General features: G+C 37.4%; 1 protein-coding gene across 3 annotated transcripts; it reads right to left on the reverse strand.

Annotated features, from left to right (window-relative positions):
* Window positions 1-810: 810 nt before the first annotated feature.
* LOC115442344 (protein abrupt) lies at window positions 811-22,534 on the reverse strand. 3 transcript variants are annotated; one of them, XM_037439627.1, is made up of 8 exons: window positions 21,977-22,534; window positions 16,687-16,872; window positions 16,106-16,607; window positions 15,964-16,020; window positions 11,261-11,394; window positions 7,897-8,219; window positions 5,548-5,640; window positions 811-5,461 (listed from the first exon to the last, which is right to left on the reverse strand). In XM_037439627.1, exons 1-8 carry the CDS (start codon window positions 22,175-22,177, stop codon window positions 5,335-5,337), a joined length of 1,623 nt encoding a protein of 540 aa, XP_037295524.1. In that variant the 5' UTR covers window positions 22,178-22,534; the 3' UTR covers window positions 811-5,334. The 3 variants fall into 3 exon arrangements, with proteins under 3 accessions (XP_037295524.1, XP_037295523.1, XP_030023214.1); XM_037439626.1 differs by having other exon boundaries at window positions 5,548-5,658; XM_030167354.2 differs by lacking the exons at window positions 811-5,461; window positions 5,548-5,640; window positions 7,897-8,219; window positions 11,261-11,394 and adding an exon at window positions 12,002-15,460 and having other exon boundaries at window positions 21,977-22,533.
* Window positions 22,535-24,089: the final 1,555 nt, after the last annotated feature.

Below are 24,089 nucleotides of genomic sequence, written 5' to 3' on the forward strand. Positions count from 1 at the left end.
AAAACCCTTAATTTCTTTTATTTTTTGCCTCTTTGTTTCTTATATTCTCAGATATGGCTGGAACCCTATATTATTCTATATCCCAGGATCTCACTACACTTTCTCTTTTTGATACTTTCACGCCGACTACATAGATTGTCGTCGTGTTTGTCGCAAATTATAATCATTGATATGTTATGAGTATTTTGCATTTATATGCTTGTCCTATTAATTTTTTATTTAATACGAAATACCGTTATTTATGTTTTTTGCCATCGTATGTTGCGTTCCAAAGTTGGGTCTGTCGTGTGGGTTCAGTTAATATTTTTTTCTCTTACTGGCAGTTTATATTTACCGTAATACTAATGCATTTCTATTGCACGGTTATTGTTAGTGTTCAAGTTCTTTGTTTTCTTAATTTTGATTTAGGAACTGTCTTATATAGATGTTTATAGAAGAATTAAAACACTAGAAAAAGGACACGTGTTCTTACCGAGGGATAACGGCTCTCGTGGGAGGCTCTCAGGGAGCTGTAATGGATCGGTAAGCGGTCTAGAGGGAATTCGAGGGGTGATAAAATAATGATATACTTAATGTGAGTAAAATGTTAGTTTTAACACAGAAAAATTAAGACATATGATACGCTAGATATATAAAGCTTTATCGGGGGACGATAAAAATAATTGATTTTCAAAGTAAGCAATAGACGAAGTTTCTGAAACTATGATATAGGGGACAGTTGACGCATATAAAAAATACAGTTGCTTTTGTATTTTTATGTTTTATTTCTTGCAGTTTGTACTCTGTGGTACATAATATAAAACAACAATATTTTTATATAAAAGCATTTATTTTAAAACAATGTAGGTAATATACTTTCTGATTCTTGGCAAAACAGTCTCACATAAGCAAGTCAACATTTGGCCTCTCTTAATCGTAACATAAGACTAACATGCGCTGCCGTAACTCACAAATGAATAAACTGATACATCAGATAAATAAATCATATAAAAAGGACAAATTATTCCATACAAATTGCAGTTAGCATTGCATCTCTGTTGAGCAATCTTACGATATTAATTTGTAATAAAAGTAAATTATTCTAAATAAAAAGGGAACATTAACATTACTAGAATTGACTCACAATATTAGCAATACATAAACACCATCTACTGTACCTAATTAACAGTTTTCACAGGTGCAGATGTTACAGTCCACAATGAGTTTGTGGTTTAGTATTTGATAAAATTTATTAATAAATGCACAACAAAAATATAATTTAAGTTGCCTTTGTCTTTTATGTTTATAAAAATATTTATATAACAATTTAGAAATAATTATAACAGTTTTATGTATAAACAATTTGGAATAATATTGCACGAGCTCGAAGCTAAATTATTATGTGCATTCTCATAAATACTATAGACATTGTAACAAACCAACACAGCTCTTCGTTATGCAAGACAATAATAACGACTCGTCATTGCCCTGAGCGGTTGATCGACAACTACGAGCGAGTGTTCAAGCAAATTCTTGAATGGACATTTCTAAGGCTAATATAAAATATTTTATTACATTAAGAATTAGCCTTGATTCGATGTAAATTCAATAATATTGATATGTACATACTTAAATCGTTGTCGAACTACAAATCGCCTGTTGCATTGTATTCACACATCCTTGGACAAACTCGGCATTACGGTATGAGATCAGACCACAAAGTCTTTTAATGCTTCAGTCTTTTGCTCCCGGCTCGTGGCTGTCAATCAAGCGCGTCCAATTGACGTGATATGGAACATTTTATAACTATGCTACACAAGTGTAAACTATTATGCAGCTTCCATAGAAAAATGTAATCATCACATACATAATTTTGATTCACTTAAAATAATAGTATTTACCTAACAGATATGTTTGGTTTAAATAAGAATAGCCTAATAAATGTTACGTTATTTCCAAACACCTCGCGTAAACCCATCACATAACGTCTCACACCACCACCTGACGCGCTGGAGTCAAGTGTTGGTTTGTTAGATTATATTTCACAGCACAGGAACAAACACATTCTGGACTAAATAAAATCTGAAAATGATAACAACATTTCTTTTTAAAGACTAGCACGTAATTTTGGCACAACGCTGTGTCGTCAGAGCACAGCGGCATCGATGTTGTTCTCTTTACACATTTACATATATTATGTATATTAGGTAGAATTTATCCGCTCAGTGAAAATGTAAGGTTCACCCAAACAGACGCGGGCAGGACTAGGTGATGCAAATGCACAACTTGTTACATAATATGGCGATCTTAGTACTAAGAGATCGGACAAGACGATCGCCGCCTACAGTGTTTGCAAGCTGCCCGTATCTCTTTGATTATTCCTCGATTAGGGTTTCACAACGGCTCACTTCGACCGACACTAATATCAGGAACGATCAATGTTATTTAGATTTCGATTATTATAATACAAATAGCAAGCGAAGATAACTTAAGCGTTTTATCAATATTTTGTGCCCCATGTGTCATGTTCGATGTATCGTTTCTAATTTATTTATGAAACCCTAAATGCAGCGAGCGATCGCATCGCCCGCCGCTCCATGGACAGCTGCCATTACAATCATAAAATGCAAAATAATGTATATTAAAATTTAGTAAAAAAAATTATCGTAAATAATTAATAAAAAAAAAACTTATTTGAGTAAATAAATTCTCTTGTTCCATTGCTCATTCAGTGCTTATAGAACAGAGTGTAAAAATAAATAAGTGTGACAGCAAAGGAAGCATTCCGTTTTGAACGTGGTTTCTCGTTACCCTGTCGCCACTCGCATCACTCGCGTCACTCGCAGCGGCTAGCGTGTCCCGCCGCGGGATGGCGCGGAGGTACCGTGTCTCTTTTGGCGATTGGTTCTTTATAAATAACGGTTCACAGAATATACTCATACGTATCAAAACTATTCTAAGATAGAAAAGACGGCCAAAATTGTATCCGTATCATATACGAACGTGTATTAGGTACTCCGGAGGTAATGTTTATTTTTACACCCTGCCACATGAGTATTATACCTCAACAACACTCTTAAATCCAAACAACAGTACATATCTAACACTTTCCCTGTATAAATATATTATAGTCTTGTAAAAGAAACATTTGAAACCTCATAGGTCATTAACACTACGTGAGAAATTACACAAGAGCATTAGGATACAATATATTGCTACAAGTTAACTTATCATTTGGCACTAAATTAACATATTGCATCTCGATCATTCGCCACAAAGTATTTATACTTGCGAATTCATTTAACTCTCAATTTATCATTAATAAATTACAATTAAATTTTCCATTTTAATTTTCTAATGATATAATTTAGTTGGGGCCGAAACGTTTCACGTTCAATGCGAATGTTTTATGAGCTACAAAACAAATACATTTGTTACATTGAGCAATCTGTTCATTCCCTTTCAGTTTCGATTCAGACGTTGGCGACGGGAATGTTTGCATCTATCCGACTTTAAACACGAAAACAATAAAGACGCATTAACGGCAAGTAAAATTTGGCAAAATTGAGCATTAAGACATTCAATTGGCATCGTAAAATATTACAAAACAGTAAGATTTCACTATGTAGCACTGAGTGATTACTTATATATCCTAACTCTGGTAACTGTAAATTATCCATAGGTACACCAATCTCTTAAGTTGACTGCTAAGGAAGTGCGACAGTGTACTCTGTACGTAGCGTACGATCAGACCGGCACAGAGCCGCCTCAGCGGAAACAACCGATAGCCGTTCGACATCGAGCCTCTTAATAATAATACATATTCGAACCTTCCCAAACATATTACACACATTTGTAACCTCGACTAGGAACTAACGATTCACGCAAATTAACTTTGAGTATTGGTAAGTGGTTTTAACTAAACATTGCATTCACTCGCATTACCCGATGCAGTTGTGTGTAGAAACGCACGATATTAAATTTATAACAATTCTAATTATTTAAAACCTAATTTAACATCGAAGTTTTGCTTAGCAAAGAAGGCCATTACACCCGTGAGTATTTTTAGTTATAATAATTTGTTCGACACAACACGTTATAACAATATTATTGTCGGCCATCTCGTTAGCAATCTAAAGTGAGAAACCGATAACCGTCGTTAAACGGTAGCGGCGTTGGATTACCGAGTACCAAGTACCCGGTACCGGGTACCCGGTACCGAGTACCCAGTACCTATGGACACTAGACACAAGGCCGGTCTGTGTGCACGATCTGATGTTACGTGGTCACGTCATTCGTACAACGCGTACAAAATGTAAACCGTGAAAAATAACTACATATATATTGATATGACGTATTCAATGTGAATTATTATAATTACGAGAATTGTTCAAAAGAACGCTGTAAATGACCGCCGGACTCCTCAAATAATTTTTATCCAATTTACTAACTACATTTATAACAACTTGGTTAAAATAGTATTTAAAAATGAAAAATCCTTCTTTATCAAATAATAGTTATTGCTTTTTTGATATGATAAATACATCTGTGCGCAGATGTGCCGCGGCCGGCGCCACTCGCGACACGCGGTGACGTCACCGCTGACGTCACCGCCGACGTCACGCGGCGACGCGGCCGCGCGATCGTACCCACTGTATAATTACGTAATAACTCTTATAAGTATATTTTAAAAATATGACTGCATTATATCCATCACGATCACAGCTCTCCAAAGACTTTACATTATCCAAACCTGACGCTCCAAAATAAATTCTTTATCATTTACACCTATAAAACGAAATGACTATAATATCTCTACGTTAGCTCTAAAAATTATGCCATCTTGATATATTTATTTTGCAATTGCAACGGTCCCTCGTACAGCACTTAAATGCCTCATATACAAATTTCAACGTAACGACAAAACGAGCCGACGACCAGACGACCCGATGAGCGACCGACCGACCGACCGACCGACCGCCGCGGTCGTCACCGGCCGCCGTCGGCCCCCGGCCCGCAACCAAGGCAGCGACGGACGCCGCGCGTCCGCCGACCGATTTAGAAACAAAGCGGCAGTGTTCGCGAAAATTCGTGCAATAGAACCTAACTACAAAACACGTCTTAGGAACCTGATAAATTATTGCTAGAGCTCGGGCGCGACGCATTCGCGACCCGACGCACTCGTAACGAGATAAAATCTTATCAGTAGCCAATAGAAAAATATCACTAAATAAATATGAATATCCGCCACTCGCGCCGGGGGGCGGCCGGCGACGTACACTTCTAGATTTTCTCTTTTTTGGTAAAAAATAACAAGATTACGAAAGTGATATGCAACGCGGCAAGGAGAGAGCATCACTGCGGCTCGCCCTCCGGCTCCTCCGCCGGGCCGCGCGGGAACTCGCCCCCGCCGCCCGCCCCGCCGCCGCTGCCGCCCGCACCCCCGCCGCCGGAGCCCGTGCCGGGGCCCTTCGACGCCTCGCTGGAAACGAACAGACAACACTTCAGACACCAACTCCAGAGAAGATATTTGAGCACGAGGACAACATAGCGGTGCGTGGTACTCACAAATTGTGGTAGGAGGTGCGCGCGGTGGAGGGCGGCGCGTCGTCGGCGCCGGCGGGGCGCGCCGCCGCGCTCAGCAGGTAGTTGGTCGAGTCGCTGAAACAGTTCGACAGCCTACTTCAAATTGTATTACTGCCTCAGGTCTCGCGGTAGCGGGCCGCCTCATAATATTATACAAACATTAGCGTTGTACTGATGTAACGACACAAAATGTCGTCAGACAAGCTCTACATCAACACACTTATCAGCAAAACGTTTTTTCCCTAATGAAATCAATTTTAAAGTCCACACTTAGATAACGTAGTATACAAATATTTCACCATATACTATAGTAACAATAAATTGATATTTAAAATAGGTCGTTTGTATAAAAAACAATTACAAAGCCAAAAGCCATCGTGGGTGCTGTTTCGTAACCTCCATGGAGCGACATGAGTATACCGATATCATTTGAATTGTAGAACGGAGTCTCAGACACGTCACTATCGCTCGACCACTTATGGTGATAAACATGGCATGCGTACATGGTATATCGATAACCTCTGATTCATATTTTTAATCAAATATTTAATTAGAAATATATGCGACCCGTGACTCTTTCTTGCTATGTATTCTTTTCAAGTCACGAGATAACTGTAAAAAACATAATTATCGTCATTTTATACTATATTTTCTCATGGCCTCTTCGTTTTAATAATATACGCTCGTGTTAATTTTATGAAATTATACTACGGAATTTGTTGTACATATTACTTCATACATATAAATAGTTATGATAAAATCTGTACACTATTTTTCTGATACCATGGACACATTTTATTTGTAAATCAATTTAATACCGTATAAAAAATCCCATGCTCTGATGAATATTAAAACATTTTTTTAATACGCACCAACCTCAACTGAGAATAATATTTTCAAGAAGGAATTAAACGACACCTTGTTACTTGACTGACATAAGCCTATATTATCGCGGACGTCATCACCGAGTTATCGTTGGCGTGACAAAATATAATCAGAGCTACTGTTTCACGGTTGAATATAACAAAAAAGCCTGTGCTTCTTGGCTTATATAAACAGTTGAAAGGGTAATTGAGTTAAGCGACATTTTGTTTGCGACACTAAGTTTCAAACATATTTAAAACTCAGAACTTTCTTCCATGTTTTTCTAAATTAAATAAAAAAAAATTGAAAAAAAAAATCGCTAAGTCAATCAGCCTTTTGACCGTGGATATGAAACAATACCAACGCACATTTTTTTTTTACATTACATTACGTTCCGCTCGGGGCCGTCCCGCGTGAAAAATATTGCTTGAACAGTTAAGTATAGAGTATAATTTTGTAAGAAGTTGTTTATGATGCGGAGCTAAATCTGTTCAGTGGATTCGGCGTTTACAAGCATTAAAAAATTTCAAATACATTTTATGAGTACAATTTTGAGTATTTATTTCATTTTTTATTTAAACTGTTTTACTTGTATGCAAAAATGAGTGAATAAATAAAATAAATTTTATTTGAGTAAAAGGCAAATTACTTATGATTAATGAATACAACGGGTATTGTACTTCAGTGTCCCTAACTGCGGTTTTCAACTTATTTCCAAAGCCATGAGGTAAACCTTACAAGAATGCTGTTGTATCCTTTACGTTGACTAACATAGGCATACAAGAAATACATTAAAACGAAAATGTATAAATCGCAATTTAGTAAAAACTTGTCAATAAGAAATCCCTGTTATTGTATTTTTCTACATTTTAATCATTATTGTTCCAGTAGGTAAATGTGCATTTTAAAACTAACATTTGAGTTGGATTTACTACGTCACTAACTATTTTATTAAGAGGTCTATTAATAAGCCTGTATGTTTACTAAATTTTTAAACAGATAAACAAAGAGGGCATGCGATTCGAGTTTACTAATGATAAATTTGTTGTTTAAATAAACATCATTACTAAAGAATATCTATCGAAAATAATCGTGTAAATAAATTGGCATAAAACGGCTTAAAATACAATAAATTATAATTGGTTTCTTGTGCATATAGCGGTGTTTTTTACTTTTATAATGCATCAAGTTATGCCTTTATTCTTTTCGGTAGTAAATTGGTTCAATAAAATTCAAAATATTCTTATATACACAAACATAAAATGAAACCGGTATAGTGTAACTGCTGTTGAATATGGCCGTGGGAGAATAATATTTATCAAGTTGTTTATTGAGTGTGAAATCGGTCGATATTTCTTATGTTTGGTATTTGAAACAATCTATACAGCTAACGCCAAGGTTAATGTGTTGACGAGTAAGCGCCGTACTAGAGAGTAGGAATGAGGTAGGAATGAGTAGTAGTGTCACCTGGCGGTGCGCATGCGCAGCGCGGCGCAGTTCTCCTTGCACTTGTAGGCGAGCACCTGCTTGATGCGGCTGACCTCGACGTCGGGGAAGTGCCTGCTGACGTAGGAGATGAGCGCGTGCACGCGGCGGCGGTCGAGCGGCGGCTTGGTGGGGCGCGACTCCTGGCCGGCGCGGGACCAGCGCTGCCCCGTGACGGAGCACGTGGCGAGCTCGATGGGCGAGAACAGCGCCGCGGCGAGCCCGCGCGTCACCTTGCGGTAGTCGCCCCACTTCACGCCGCGCAGCAGCTCCTCGCGGATCTCCACGCCCTCGCCCAGTTTTATCTGCAACGATTCAAACTTATTTTTAACAAACTTTATTACGCTTTTATCAATGGAATGTTGTTATGCTCTATTATTATCTGAACACAGCTGCGTACTCGTTCTGGGGATGACTCGTCAACTCGATTGAAGACCGACTCTTCGTTACACTACATGGTACATGACGTTTCAGCTTACAGTTTTATCATACAGGTGCATTAACTACACGTTTACCTACCCTTTTGGGGATTTAAGTATAAAGAAGATGGTAATCAAATATCCGATTTCCATATCTATGTCTTTTCTATTTTAATATACTGTTATGTATAAATAACACGTGGGAGACGCAACAATGGCGACATTTTTTAAAACCGTTGAGGTCATCGTGACATAAAGAAATGAGCAACAACTGCTAATCAGTATACAATTAAACGAAGGTTTTTTTCCACTCATATTTTAATTATAATTAATGTCGACCTAACCTAGGAAGGAAAATACGGCATATATTTTACTCTAGACACGGTCTAGATACATACCTGGCAACAATTGTCGATTTTCAAATCAATTTATCAGCACAATGCCATTGGGTTTATCGGCAAACACATTTTCATCACATCGCGGCGCGATAACCTTTTCACATGATAACCGTGATAAGTCATAACAATAGAAAAGCCATACAACCGAAAATCTGAATTGTCCACTTAGCAACCGTTCGCATGTTACTCATATCTATTAGATTAAAGATAACTCCAATTGCCCACGCAAGAAGCAGATTACGACTTACCTGCTTTATGAAGTATGTAATAAATGTTGAATAACATTATGATTTTGTGAATTTTTATATATATTGTTTGATATGTCATGATTTTGGATAAATGTTAATTTATGATAACAAATCATTCCTTAAAATGGGGGAGTGTGCAAATAAATTGAACCTATAATATAACATCTGCTTATCAAGAGCAGGTTTTTTTGTTTTTTTTTTTCGTAAACGCAGAGATCCCACTGTACTTGATGGTAAGTGCAGTGGGTTCCAATAGAATGTTGACTATAGAGAGACGATTACCCCTCGGCAGTCGCCACAATTATGCCGGTTGGAACCGAATATACACAGGCTGATCCCGGAACGACACTTACTTGGGCCACTACGGCGTGTTTAACACCTTGTGTACAATGGTCGCTATTAGGGCGGATATAAAATATATCCTATTACCAGCAAAACAGTTCAGTAACATTGTTTTATAAATTATACACGTCTTTCCTCATTCGTAGCCCTTTTCGTAGAAGACGGCTATAGTTTTTTGATATAAAAATAACTGTCCTTTTAAACAAGGAAAACTCGCAATAAACTCGGAATCGGTCATTTTAGAGTTTAATAGACAAAAACTATTTCCAACAATCTAACTGTATTTTTTTGTGTATCGGACCCCGTAGACAACAACGGGGGAATCATGCGAATGGAATACTTGAATCCCGCGGCTTAGCGACTGCAGGGGCCTGGAGGGAAATTGGGAGGGGATATCTGCGGAAGGAAATGTGGGGAAGGAGAAGGAACCCTCTTAGGATGGGAGAAGAGGAGGCTAGAAAATATTCGTGAGCCTTTATAGGCCTTAATGTGAATTGGCAACCATGAGGTATACACACTTAACTGTGTGCCTGAGGCCGCGGCAAATATCCACCCGTGCATGAGCGTGCGTTTGAATTTGAACTGTATTGCGTTGTCATTCCTGTGAGAACTAAGGAGATGTAGATTTCTGGAATGCAAATCCCGCCTTAATCGCATATCAGTGTTTGTGGAAAGTCCAATTTATCGTTATCATTGTTTCAAATGAAACAAGGCACATGTGACTAATATAGACATTGTGAGAAGTTGAGAACTAAGGAGATGTACGAGTAGATTCTCGGAATGCAAATCCCACCTTAATCACATACCAGTGTTTGTGGAAAGGCCAATTTATCGCTATCGATGTTTCAAATGAAACAAGGCACATGTGACAAATATAGACATGATTCTGGAAACAGTGACATACCATTTCGCAAAACGTCACTTATTCCATTGATTTTTTAACAAGTGATTGTACAAAACACGTTCAATAATTTGCCGGCCAGCATTGTCAGTTGTCACTAACAATGATTGAGAATAAATTGACCTATCACCGTAATGATACTAACCGGTTAAACATTTCCAAGAAGCTAACGGGTATTCTTTGATACCAATGGCCATTGGATTTTATATTATTTTTATAAACTAAAACACGACATAAACCAAGTCATCTTCAAGTAGGTATAATAGTCATACAAATCAATTAATTTCTGTACGATGAACTTGTTGACTTTTTATGTCTTTATCGGGGTTTCGTACAAATGTTTATTCTATCGTATAATGGGCTAATGGGCTCTGATGTGGAAATACTAAAACTTAGATGCAGTTTACTAACGACATAAAACGACTATAGATTTTTATTTATGTGTGTGGGATTGTATGACCTATTTCTTACAGTTTAGCATTATAATCTAATGGCAAAATAATTGGTTAACCGGGAGGTTGAGTATTACGCGACTCTGCATTATCATAGCTAGGTTTTGACTAAAGGGGTGGCGGGAGTCAAATATTTGTTTTCATTGCTAGCTTTATTATTATTGCTAGCGGCTCCGCCTACTTGAAATAGATTTACGGGATAAAAGTCCTAAAGTGTACTTTTCCGGGGTAAAACGTATCCTATGTATTCCAGACTATATTTTATCTGTGCCAAATTTCATCCAGTTTCGTTTAGCCGTTCTGGCGCGATTGAGAATACATCCATCTAGATTCGCGTTTATAATCTATATATATATATATAAATGAATCCCTATTTCTCTTGATCACGCCATCACGCGTGAACGGCTGGACCGATTTTACTATTTTTTTTCTTGTCTTTGTTATTGTCAGGAGAAGGATCTTACGAAAGAAAAAATTAAGATAGTTGAGCGGAACGTTAGAAAATATAAGAAACATTAATTTCAGCGATTGACAGAATACGGGACAAGGTCGGATCAGCTAGTAGTAAGATAGTTGTTATACATACCAGCCGCGGTGCCGCGGCGCCTCGCTCGTTCTCCCGCTTGAGTACGAACGGCAGCGCGCGCCGGTGCTGCTCGAGCCACACGGCGTCCGGCACGGGCCGGTTGCGCCGCCCGTCCCATCGGCCCATTGCAACACCTATTTAAAAAAAAAAAAACAACAATAAAAGCCTCCATCAGGTTGGTATATATGTCAAATGATTTTGATACAAACCACCAACCTTTGTCCACGGTTTGAACGTGAAAGCATGCTTTGGTCCCGAATAAAAACATGGCAGCATGTCGACGTAATAAAAGTAATAAAATACTTTTTATTGAATAATAAAATAATCTGAGTATTGAATGCAATAATTTGCCATATGTGTGTGGATTCAGTTTTAAAAATTGTTTTTGTAACACCCTGTATAAATACTAAAAACTATTACATGTGCTCCGTAACAGTATTTTTATGTTAAAAATCACAGATTTTACATTTATTCGTTGATATCACATGTTAAAGATAAAACGTTGTTATTGTAAACAATATATTAATTTTAGCGAATTAAACTGATGAACACCCTGACCTATGAATATTTAAAAGTCATAAAACTACTAGATATCCTTCTAAAAATTCTCCATCTCTTATAAAATGTCATTGAATTACTATTGGTAATTAGATTAGCATTTAACATTGTGCTATAAATAGACTCTACACTATGCATATTTACTATACTCGCGACCCCAAATAAACATGAATAAATCACAAATTAGTCGAAATACTTTATTTTTTGATATTTAGTAAAAAAATTACATTGATGTATGTACATACAAATACTGCGCAAAGCAATTGCACAGACGAACAAGTTTATAATAAAAACATAGATATATTTAAAGGGCATTATCAGTAATGAGCACCTGGAAGCCTGAACAGCTAAACAACGAGAACAAACTGTAACGTAACTGGCTATTGTACTATTGTCGGATCTGTAGGAAGGTCCGCCGTGCGGGACTAACTTCACACTAAACGTAATGCGAATACTTCAAAAAAATAATCTTCACAATAATTATTATTATACTTTCCTTGTAGAATACCAAACAATAAGTAAGTAAGCATATATTTTTTTGATACATCCATAAACATTATTAACCATAATTACGAAATTTCTAAGTTTATAATTTTTAATTTAATTTCAGCAGTGAGAAGAGATTCAATGTTTTCCCCCTATACATTTATATTTATGCTTAATTTAAATATGTTGATAATGAAAGCTGCGCCTTAAATTAGTAATTGGCTTTAAAATTATTGTAAGAAAAGTGCTTTTTATAAATCACTAATAATTACTAATACGTATAAGCTGTTACTTTTTAAAGAGTAATCATTATTGCAATTAACTTTAATTCGTCATATTTTAAAAATTACAAAAATAAATGCAACAAACGAAATTTAGAGATCATTTAAAGAAAGTTGAGATCACACATCAACCGACACACATTAATTTCCAAATGATAAACTAATATTGTAATTCACAACCCTAATCATACATACTCCAATAGCGTCCCTTCTAAATGCTTTTGTTACAAAATGACTAGATGCGCTTCTTTCATGGCAATCGTCCGTTTGTTTACGTGCATATAAACCAAACGTCACGCACACGTACGTAATCGATAAAAAAATAAACACGTATAAAAATATAACTAATAGAAACGTACACTTCCCGCTTAAATTCTAATTTGTAATGCAAATGCATCGACACTGTTCGCCACTGGGCTCAGCTCTAGTGTGCACTATGTATGCGTACTATGGCAAGTGGTTTGTTTCATCGCGGCAGAACTCAAATTAAGGTGACACGCAACATTTAACTCAGTATTCGATCGCCGGTACCGCACGTGCACTATATTTATATATCTTATATCTTGTAAATAAAACCTGTTACAGTACTACAACTCTTCATATATTTACTCGTTCCTTTAAATAAAGTTCATTGAAACGAGAAAAAAAAACAACGGTCGTATGATTGTGTGAAAACGTAATCATTGTGTTTCACCTTAAACATTTTACATTGTGACTAATATTACTCAATATAATATTATTTTTGAAGACATAATAAATCTTCGATACATCTGAGATTTTGTACACACTATTCTAAACCGGGAGCCGTCCAATCACTCAACAATAACACTGTGTAAAGATAAAAACTATTGCATATAAAAATATGACTATTGTTATTAGTTGGCGCGGGAGTGTGCACCGCGGTCCGCGGCCGTGCGCCGGCGCGGTGGCACGCTGCGGCACGCTGCCGCGCGCTCGTCAAATAAAACGGACGTCATCGACACTACGCGCCGCGTCTTCAGTACAAAAACATTATACTCTATTATGAAAATACACCTTAACTTCTTTAATCTATATAGACGCGGCGACAAGTGTCGATCACATGTGGATAACGTGTATAATGTATGTGTGTATAATAATTATGTAACCCCAGTAAATAACCTATTTTATGTTATGTAAAATCAGCACCGGTCGCAACAAATGCTTTAACAACGATCAGTCTATTGTCAGAAAGGAAGGTACGCGCGTGATGCCTTTAACGAGCTCCCATTAGTCACCTAACGGAACCCTTATTCTATTAGTGAGTAACGCCATTTCCCATGTTACTGTTGACGTCGTCCCGCCGTCGAGGCGACGTCAACCGACCTGGGTTGGGTTTATGTCTACACTACAGTTTTCCCCGAATACATGACGTGTATTCGCGCTGATTCACGAGTCCGCACGGTCTACTGTTTCACATTGCGTTACAACATAATGTGGAAACTTAGATACGTGTGAATTCTATGGTAATTACTAATTAGTAATCTTATTAATTCGTCGGGGTTCGTTCACATTGGCGGATACATCGCGAACACACCTGTTTATAAATCTTCATATTATGCACATTACGATGCACGCCTTGGATTTTGCAATGCAATGCCCAAGAGCAAGTTGTTCGCGAACAGCGCGCGCGCATTTTACTCGACAATACTCATAAAACCCATGCGCGCATATCAAGCGTCTTACGAATTTCGCTCGAATTCAGAAAAGGTGCCATTGCAAGCTAAAGGCACTTACACAGTATACAGCGACTCGACTATCAACCACTCTGTTGAGCTTCTCAGCATCATGGCTAGGCGATTAAATCATGTCTGCATCAACTGACTATAATAAATCATAACGTGCACTATGAAAAAGTGTAACGATGCGGATTCTTTAACAGCAAAAGTTAGTTGTCTTAATATATATTGCGAATAAATCTATTACTTTGAGCGATAAGCCTGAGTTTGGTAGTGCATACCGACACATGAAGTATTCAACTTATTCACCAATGTGTACATAACCTTACGACTCATCGAACTATACGAGTAACTATTCTATATTATATGACGTAGGGGATCTCGTTAAGTAGGCACACATCTGGCACTCGGTATATCGTAGAAAGGCACACAATAAGCGGAGAGGTGTGACGGCAGATAGGCCCCCGGCGACACTCCGATCACAGACTAGATATTTTTATTGACAGTCTTTAATACGACTTTAAGCCACATCTTCACGAATTCACCGCATCAAAGACGCAACATAGTTCCTCCGGTCATCACCGGACTATGGCCTGATGCCAGATATTTGTGTACTTATTTAAGACTAAAACATTATTGATAATTTTTCCCAGAGATCAACGATTTTCCGGCACCTATATATAACTGTACTCGGTCATTATAAGAGCATGCCAAAATCAGTGAAGCTTCATGAACGGAATTAGGGTATTATCGCAGATCAGCGTGAGTGTGGCCGGCGACGGGTCCGCTTCAGGCACGGCTCGGAACTCATTGCGTCTCGGCGGAGCGCGGCGGGCGCGGCGGGCGGCGGGTCGCGGCGGGGCGGGCGGGGCGGGGGGAGGCACTCGCGCGGAGCTACTGTTGGAAGTGGTGCGCGGGCCGCAGCGCGGGCAGCGGCGGAGGCGGAGGCTTGAGGCGCAGGCGCGCGGGCGGGTGCTGCGCCAGCGTGTGCCGGCGCAGGTACAGCGGCGTCTTGAAGCTGCGGCCACACGTGGCGCACGCCACCGGCTGCGCCTCGTGGATGAGCCGCACGTGCTGGCGCAGGTTGGACGCGTTGCTGTACCGGCGGCCGCACAGCGCGCACTGCACGCCGCCGCCCGCGCCCGCGACGGCGCCCGCGCCCGCGCCCGTGCCGCCCGCTGCCAACAACACCACGTTCGCACTGCGCCGCCACACGCCGCCGCGCGCCCGGCACACCCCCCCGCACCACACACCACCCTCACACCCTCACACCCTCGCGCCCTTACGATGCTAATAGAGGCGTCCTGATCCGATTACCGACGGGCGCGAACGCGAGCGCAGACGAGTCGATCGTGGTGCATCTGGCGAGATCCGTATCGATGCCACCCGACGCATCTAGATTAGACGCGTCTATTAGCATGCGAGCGGAGCCGTCGCCGACCTGTGCTGGCGCGTGGCGGCGCGCGGGCGGCCCCGGGCGCCGGGCGTGAGGACGGCGCGGTGCCGTGTCGCCTCCCGGCTCGCGGACCTAATCGACCGATCGTAATGACACCGCGCGCAGTGTTGTGCGACCGACAACGTTCGATAACGTGCTAGAGAGGTACGCCGGGGGCGCGGCTGTCCGAGTCGACGTGTGCGTGTGACGATGACGTGACAAAGTGATAGAATGGAGAATAATTACCTTCCGCGTTCTCGTCCCGTAGATCCGCTGGCATTCCGGCCATGATGTCCACGTTACCTGTTCCAATAAAATCAAATGTTATCGACTCGCACACAACGTTTACAATCAAGGAAATTAGCAAACTTAGTTGACGAGAACGAACCTGGTAATGCGGCAAATGGGTTCGCTAGAGCATTGTTTTCGTTGTAATACATTTGCGGGAAACTTGATCGCTCCTCATCGCTAGCCTCCTGTTCCATGACCTCCATTTTAGGTTCTAGGAGATCAGACGCGGTGAACTCTTGACTTTTATCCGTTTTTTCAGAGTCACCAGGGTCCATGAGTATGTCACTCTCTTCATTTTTCACCTCTGGCGCTTCGAGATCCGTTTTGACCCTCAAAGGGGGATGGTTGCAAATCTCTCTATAGTCATCGTTCTTAGGCCAAATATGACTAGAAGTTTGAAACGTAGCTTCTTCGTTGAGATTGTTCCTGGCAACATCGGGAGAATTTCTCGTTGAGCGACGAGTAGTGGTTTGTTCCTGGTCGTCGGCAGAGGTCGTTTCTACATTTTGGCTTGCGGCTTTGGAGGAGGAGGTAGAATGTGACGGCTTGGCGCTGAGCAAATTGCGTAATTGGGAAGGGGGCGATTTTCGATTCACTTTCTGAAAAGGGATGGTCGTTATTATATTATATCGATACAGTGATCAGCACGCCTTATGTTATGAGAAGTGCGTGATTTACTTTGTCGTTGTGTTGCGAGCAGTCGGTGAGGCCTCGTATCTGCAGCGCGTCGGCGGTGCGCAGGAAGGCGCTGAGCTGCGCCTGCGCGATGTTCACCTGCCCCACGTACATGAACTGCAGTAGGGCGCGCACGTGCGACACCTCGCAGTCGCGCATGAATATTATGGGATGAGGACATGGATTGTTCTGCAACACAAACGATACTCTTTAATCATTGTGTTTTCAAAAATATTCCGTAGCATTTTATCGTATTCCAAACATATAATATCAATAGATATCAACGTGCAAAATGCAACGAACAATTTGAAATAGCAATGCGTATTAACCCAATACTAGATCAACGTTATGGCTTGAATAGTTTTCCACGAAAACCTTATGTGCATATTAAAACAAAATAAAATATTTCGTTTTGCGAGAAAGTCGGTACGCCTGCGGACTGTGCCGTATATTTATGATTCGGCAGTCGAATGGATAAGTCAGTGTCTAGCGAACGCGGAGATGTACACGCAAATCCTGACTCATACTAATGAGTTCTCACATACCCGCGTGCATATTTACATGGAAGGCAAGAGAAACAGCGCAACAAACTGTTGGTTTTAAATCGACTATATCGGTGTATATACTAAACCCTTGTTATATACACATGTATATTTTACAAAGCTTGATAAAACGACCCTATATTATCTGGTTATTCGGACAACATGCGTAAACGACACAATTAGGTCATAGACCTACGGACAGTTGACAGTCTTGGTTGCGCGGAGATCGCGAAACCAAATAGACTACTACGGATTAAGTTTATTACAACGTCGAACTTTGTGGTACAGTGGGCAACCAGTCTGCTACTAAACAGGACGTATCAAATTCGATTACCATCAACAAATATTTGTTTGATCCGCAAACATTTAAATAACGGGTATGATTGTTGGAGATACAAATTCTTTTACGATTTTCGATGGTACCATAAAACAAACAAAGCCTTATACGTTATGAATGAGATTCTATTACCTCGACAATTATTTTTACATAAATGAGAATGAAATGTATATTGGTAACCGAGATACAGTATTAATTGAAATAACTACTCCGCTCTTCTTTGAGACGAAGACAATCTTATGTTAATAAAAGCAAAACAACAAATATTTGTAATACAATACAAACTAAATATTGTGACAAAATTTACAGCTATGGCAATAAACTGCATATTTACATAATTCATATAAAAATTGCAAAACATGTAATCTTTCGCCATTATCCTTGCGGAGTCGACGGCATATTTATTTATGTGCCGTACTGTCTATGTTGGCTTATATCATTCCGTTTCGCAACAACCGTTTATCAGTCAAATGTCACATAAAATTCATAAGGCCATAATAAGACATACAATATCTTTGTATGATTGATAATGTATCAAAACATTTGAAAATGCAATAATCTTAATACCGGTTCACCGACATTGTATAAAATGCCATGTCCACACCAAAAGGGGCTGATATACGTCGTGTCGTCTATGAAGATTTGGATTACGTAATTACTGTTTTAGATTTCCAGATTTCAAAAAAGACACATTAGTGCATCTGTTCGTTAGTCAACTGTTTAGCAACATTAATTTCCTCACATATAAATTGATTATGACATTAAGGAGTCTCAAAACCAGTGTGTATTTCAATAATAGATTTGGAAAAGTATCTACATATTGATCGTTAATCGCGACGTCGTACGGAATCGTTCGTAAGCAAATAACATTTATCATCAAAATTAACACGATACTGAACAAATAATACTGATTATATTTATACATAATATACTTATTCAACTTCCCTCAATCCCCAAAGAGTGTCTAATCACGCATTAGTCATACATAGGTGCAATAAAACGTTATTATACAGGATGTATTTTCAAGGATGCTTGGATGATCAGATCTGAAACTTTTATTAATAACAGTCCTTACTGGCCACTGGTGCGCACCGATTCGCTGTACTAATTAGTAGATTTAGGCCTTAGTCCACCACGCCCTCCGAGTGCGGGTTGGGAGACTTCACATACTCCTGATCTTTTTATTAATTTTCAGGTATATAGTTTTACCGTTATAGCGAGCGATAATTAATAAGCAGTGCAGATATAACTTCGAAAAGTCCGACGTGTATACCTTGGGTTTTGGACGTGCGCGGCGGACGTTCGTCTCGGCAGACCATTCCATATTCAACTAGGGTTTGAAACTTTATAGCGTAAATGACTTCATTGATTACAATCGGAAAGATTTTGGATAAAAATTAAAATATTTTCGATATGAAATAAATAAATTGGATATTTCGATATGAAATATCAAATTTCTTAGCTAAGATATCATTCTTCTCAACGATGTTATAGTATGGACTATGGATGCAACAAAAATGTAGTATGTTGTTTATAAAATAAAAAATATGTATTCTTTGACATAGCTTAATTTATGCTTTTCATCAAAATTGGCCTATGGAACCTTGTGAGTGTTTTTTCTTATTCCTATTTGGGTTTTAACCAAATAAGGATGGAAGATTAGGTTAAAAAATTCAATACAGGCTGTATAGTTTACATTTTGTAGTATTTAGAGATTATATGATTTTTAGTCCATTTGGTTCATGCAATCATATCCATCATGAAGACTAATGTTATCAAACTTAATCTTACTGCCAACTATTTTATTAAATATATTTGTTTATTATACTAAAGAGCTACCATTTAAAAAAATAAAGCCGAAATTTATGGATCTTTTACAGACATCTATTTAAGTGGAGTGCAACTAATTATTTGATAAAAAATGCTTAAAAACTATATATATATATATATATATATATATATATATATATATATATATATATATAAAATGATAAACATTATTTAGATTCAGTCAATGATTTACTCTATCATTATAACTAATATCTATGGATATATAAAATATACTTGAAATTATTTAATTATGAAATTATACAGTACCTATATTAAAATGTAAATAAAATCAAGTTAATATCAATTAAATATCCCATGAATATTCTTCAAGTATATGTATTTAAATAATTATGCAACATAAAATCTTATAAATATAATTAAGCATTTAGATATCAACAATAATTTAATTGTCTGTGTCCTGTATAAATGTATCTATCAACAACTTATATACTTTTTGTTCAAGTTACAAATAAGGATTCATTCAATAGACCATATATAACATTTGCATAAAATAACAATAAACACTCAACGCAACAAACTCGATTAACGGTATAATTTGTAGTAAAATATAAAAAATAGAACAAAATTAAAAGTCAAGATTTGTAGGTGCAAGGAAACTGACACAAATGTTTATTGTAATGAACTTTAGAACAAAACTGGTTTATAATCTGTTTGTAGTATTTACAAAAACAATTTAGTCTATAGTGAGTGGACTTTATCTTTTGAATATACCACATTTAATGATGACTGGACAATCTAATGGTTGCCATGACAATGTGATCAGATTTATCATGAGCCAGATCAATGTTAAGTACCTTCGTGCTATCACATAAAAACATGATAATGATATCATTCTATGTTTCTGTATACTATATGGTTATAAAATATGTTTAATGTATGGCACCCAGATAACTAAATAAACTTGCAATGTATGAACCAAATAATTATACAGCCCGATTATATTTTAAATATATTAAAACCAAATTTGAATCATAAAACTAAAGAAAGTAACATTGTATGTAAATTAAAGTCCCAAAAAGTGATTAAAATATGTGTATCAATGAGAAATAGATTTCCTTATCATAGTATAAACATTTAGTAAAATAAACAAATAGCAAGGGCAGCAACATTCAATATTGTCAATATATTGAATAAATAATAATTCTATTGTTCAATGACTGTGTTAATAGACCATAATGGACATGAATGTCAATCTAAAATGTTGTAGTACCATAATTGTTTTTATTAAAGTAAGAGAAATGGATAACAATAAGCATTATAATATGAATTAACAAGTCAGTTCCAGTTTACTATCACATTTGTTTAACAGTTATTTGGTTTACTGAATATTCATAGTTAATTAAGACATTGTGTAGAACAGAACACTGTTCTTTATACTACAAACCTTTGTTCAATGTTGTTAAACAAATGGTGTATGTTGGAAAATATCATGAGTCACCAGAAAAAGTGTTGTCCTGCATTATCTACGAAGTACCACATTTTAATTAATTTTATAAATTATTTATAATGAACTAGATCATAATAAAAGTTGCAGGATTGCTGTGGCTGAGAGATGCAAGATATAAAGAGGAATGGAAGAGGTTAGAGGAGGCCTATGTGCACAGTTATATTTTATGTAAAATCATTGTAAGAAATCAGTATTAAAGGCTTTGGAATTTAAAGATCATAATATTTAGTGTTTCTTTATACCTTGACTATGTTCATATAATAATTGAATTTGATTCTCATGAGAATTGCTTGGTTAAAATCAAAACCTTAAAATAAAAAATAAATAACAATATTAGTGACACATTCTGGATGATTTATTCAAACTTTAGGAAACCCCTATTGTATGATGTTCATTTGTTTTTATGGAATTCTCACAACTATGACTGCAAAAAAATAAGTTGAATATGATTGCTTACTCATAGTTGATGATTAAGGTAATTAAGGCAAACACAAGCAGGAGAGTCATGGAAACAGTAATGGGTTTCCCCATTTCCCATCTCATATCTGGTCAAATAGTTCACTGACTTAATGCAGTATACAATAGAAGGTTAAATTAACAATTATGTATGTACATGATCACAAACAAAACATTATTTTTTTTTCTGAGCTATTTATAGAATAGTATTAATTCACACAACACATGAATAATGTATACATCCCTGTGCATATCTTATATAAATAGCACTTGATATCAAACATATAACCAACTGGTCAACCTTATACCAGTGTTTCAGACCTATAAAAATTCAGATAAGTGTTGCAAAAGCATTTTTTAATAAATTAAAAATGTAGCAGATCAGTGCATTAGCATTTATTGCAATGGTTATCCAAATGTTAAAAGGAATACATTATGTGCTTTCGAGACTTGTAATCTATAGCTCCAATGGTAATGAGTTAATTAGAAATTGTGAAACAGACTTATAAAGTAGGTACAAATAAATGAAATCACGAGTACTTAACCGGAACGCGAGACATGGCATTTGTAAGTAGATCAAGTGTTTTATACATAACAACTTTCACTACAGTCATTGTAATGGTGACACATCAAAGTGTGGCGAGTGAAACATCCACTTACTTTAAATAACTCCTTGAAATATGGACTGCATGCCGAGAGAACCACTTTGTGGGCCTCCAGCCTGTGTCCCTCGCACGCCAATGTGACATCGACGAAGTCCTCATCATCGCGCAGCGCCTCGAATTGAGATGTGATATTCGCTTGAAAATTGTTCCATCTCAAACAAAATTGCTGGTCGCCACCCACTTCTGTACCTTCCATTACTTATAGACATAACTCGATATCCCTGCTCATTTAATTGGTTGATAAGAATAGTTAATTATTGAAAATAAATATATCACAGTAACTTGCAATTTCAGTCGCCGTCTGGCCGAAAATCTTATGAAAGAAAACAATCAATAAAATCTCGTACCAATATAAGAAAAATAAAAACTTTTTAATTTGTCATTTGGATGGTACATTCACTTTGACGTTCCGTTAAGCTTTGCGATTCGGTACCGGTTTTTAGCACGACTGTTTGTTAAAAGGCAATGTGAATGTTTAATTCTAGAATTAAATCTTTTTACACAGCGTTGAACGGAACAGTTGAACTTGCCACACGTTCACATGTTGCTCGCCTTGTAAATTTTAATGGCGTAAAGGGAGGGAGGTTTTAATTCGATATTCATACAATACTATCGATTGTTTTTCTAAATACGTTCACGACAAATTTGTGATCGGTGTATTCCTGAGTTTAGTGGAATATTCTCTAATGTCACTTTTACAATTGTTGTGAGGCTTGTTTTTCAATATTCTTCGTGACAAGATTACATTTAAAAATTTTGGATAGTTATAGTATATAAAACAGTATTAGGATTTCAACACCAAAAAGGGCTAAAATTGACAAAGAACACAGCCATAGTCATAATAGTACAACTTTAATTACAAGGAACTGCACCATATTCGGAAAAAAGCAATAAAACCTTTTGTTATAAGTACAACTGAATAATAAGACGAACAACACTCAAGCTTTGGATAACGAAGCTTTGCGTCATCATGCACTACTCTCATCTCCGTGTGATATTGGATGTCAAGACTCATTTTGCCTAGTAATTATACAAAACATAGAACACACTCACGATTTTTACCCCTAAAAGGATGGCAGTCACATTACTAGCGCTCCCATATTCCGCCATGCGCATTCTGCTTCATGATATAAAAAGCTGCTAATCTATCGCCATATCGGACACAAATTTTACTCCGGCTTGATAGACAGCAGAAAACCCAATATAATGCCAATAGCCCAGCCCATGCACGCTACCAATGCGACTTACAGCGATCTTCAACAAACGATCTCGATCTCAATCTTCAATCCGACTTCGAAAATGAGCCAATCAAAACAATTCATTTGTGACCAAGTCAATTTTTTTTTCTGGCTGGTCCATTTTTGATATAGATCGGGAAAAGCTATTGGAATAGTTTATTGAAAAGGGTGGTTAGTCAGTAATTACACTGGTTAAAATATATTTACAACGGATAGACAACAGTGCTTGTACAATGCTGCTTGGCGGCAAAAATAGATACCTCGATGGTACCTCTATAAGCTATAAGTAGCTATTAATTTAATTACTTATGTATATTACTTAGTATAAGTAAAAACGTTTTTACTTCTAATATTATTGTATTACTGTAATTTGGTTCTTAGGTACTTACTATAGTTAGATCCCGAGCGTTACATCGTGCCCTGGTTAGGGAGTGAATTGAGGGAGGAAGGAAAACTAAAGCTCAATTTCACATAGTATCAATACTGTATAGATATATTCGTTAAATTCGTTTTCAATATTAAATAGTTATCATTTTAGTAAAAAAAAGAAATGATGGTTTTAAATTGGCTGTACCTAAAGAGTTCGCGAGTCGCAACGTTATTCGGCACCTAGTAGGATTTTAATTTTGGAAAAGTACTTTCATGCATACAGCGCGGCAAGCAAAAGATAGTAGGTATGTAATAAGTATAAACATTATTGGACTGCATAATGAATAATTCAAAATGATTTCCTTGTAATGATAATGGCAATGTTATTACCAAAATATTAATAATATCAGTCATTTTAGAACACAAGGTATTACTAATCTTTATGGTCAGACAAGTTTAAGGACGGCATACTGGCTATAATTTTTAGGTTTTGATGGATGT

The sequence above is a fragment of the Manduca sexta genome, chromosome 17 (assembly GCF_014839805.1).
Source record: "Manduca sexta isolate Smith_Timp_Sample1 chromosome 17, JHU_Msex_v1.0, whole genome shotgun sequence".
NCBI classification, from domain to species: Eukaryota; Metazoa; Arthropoda; class Insecta; order Lepidoptera; family Sphingidae; genus Manduca; species Manduca sexta.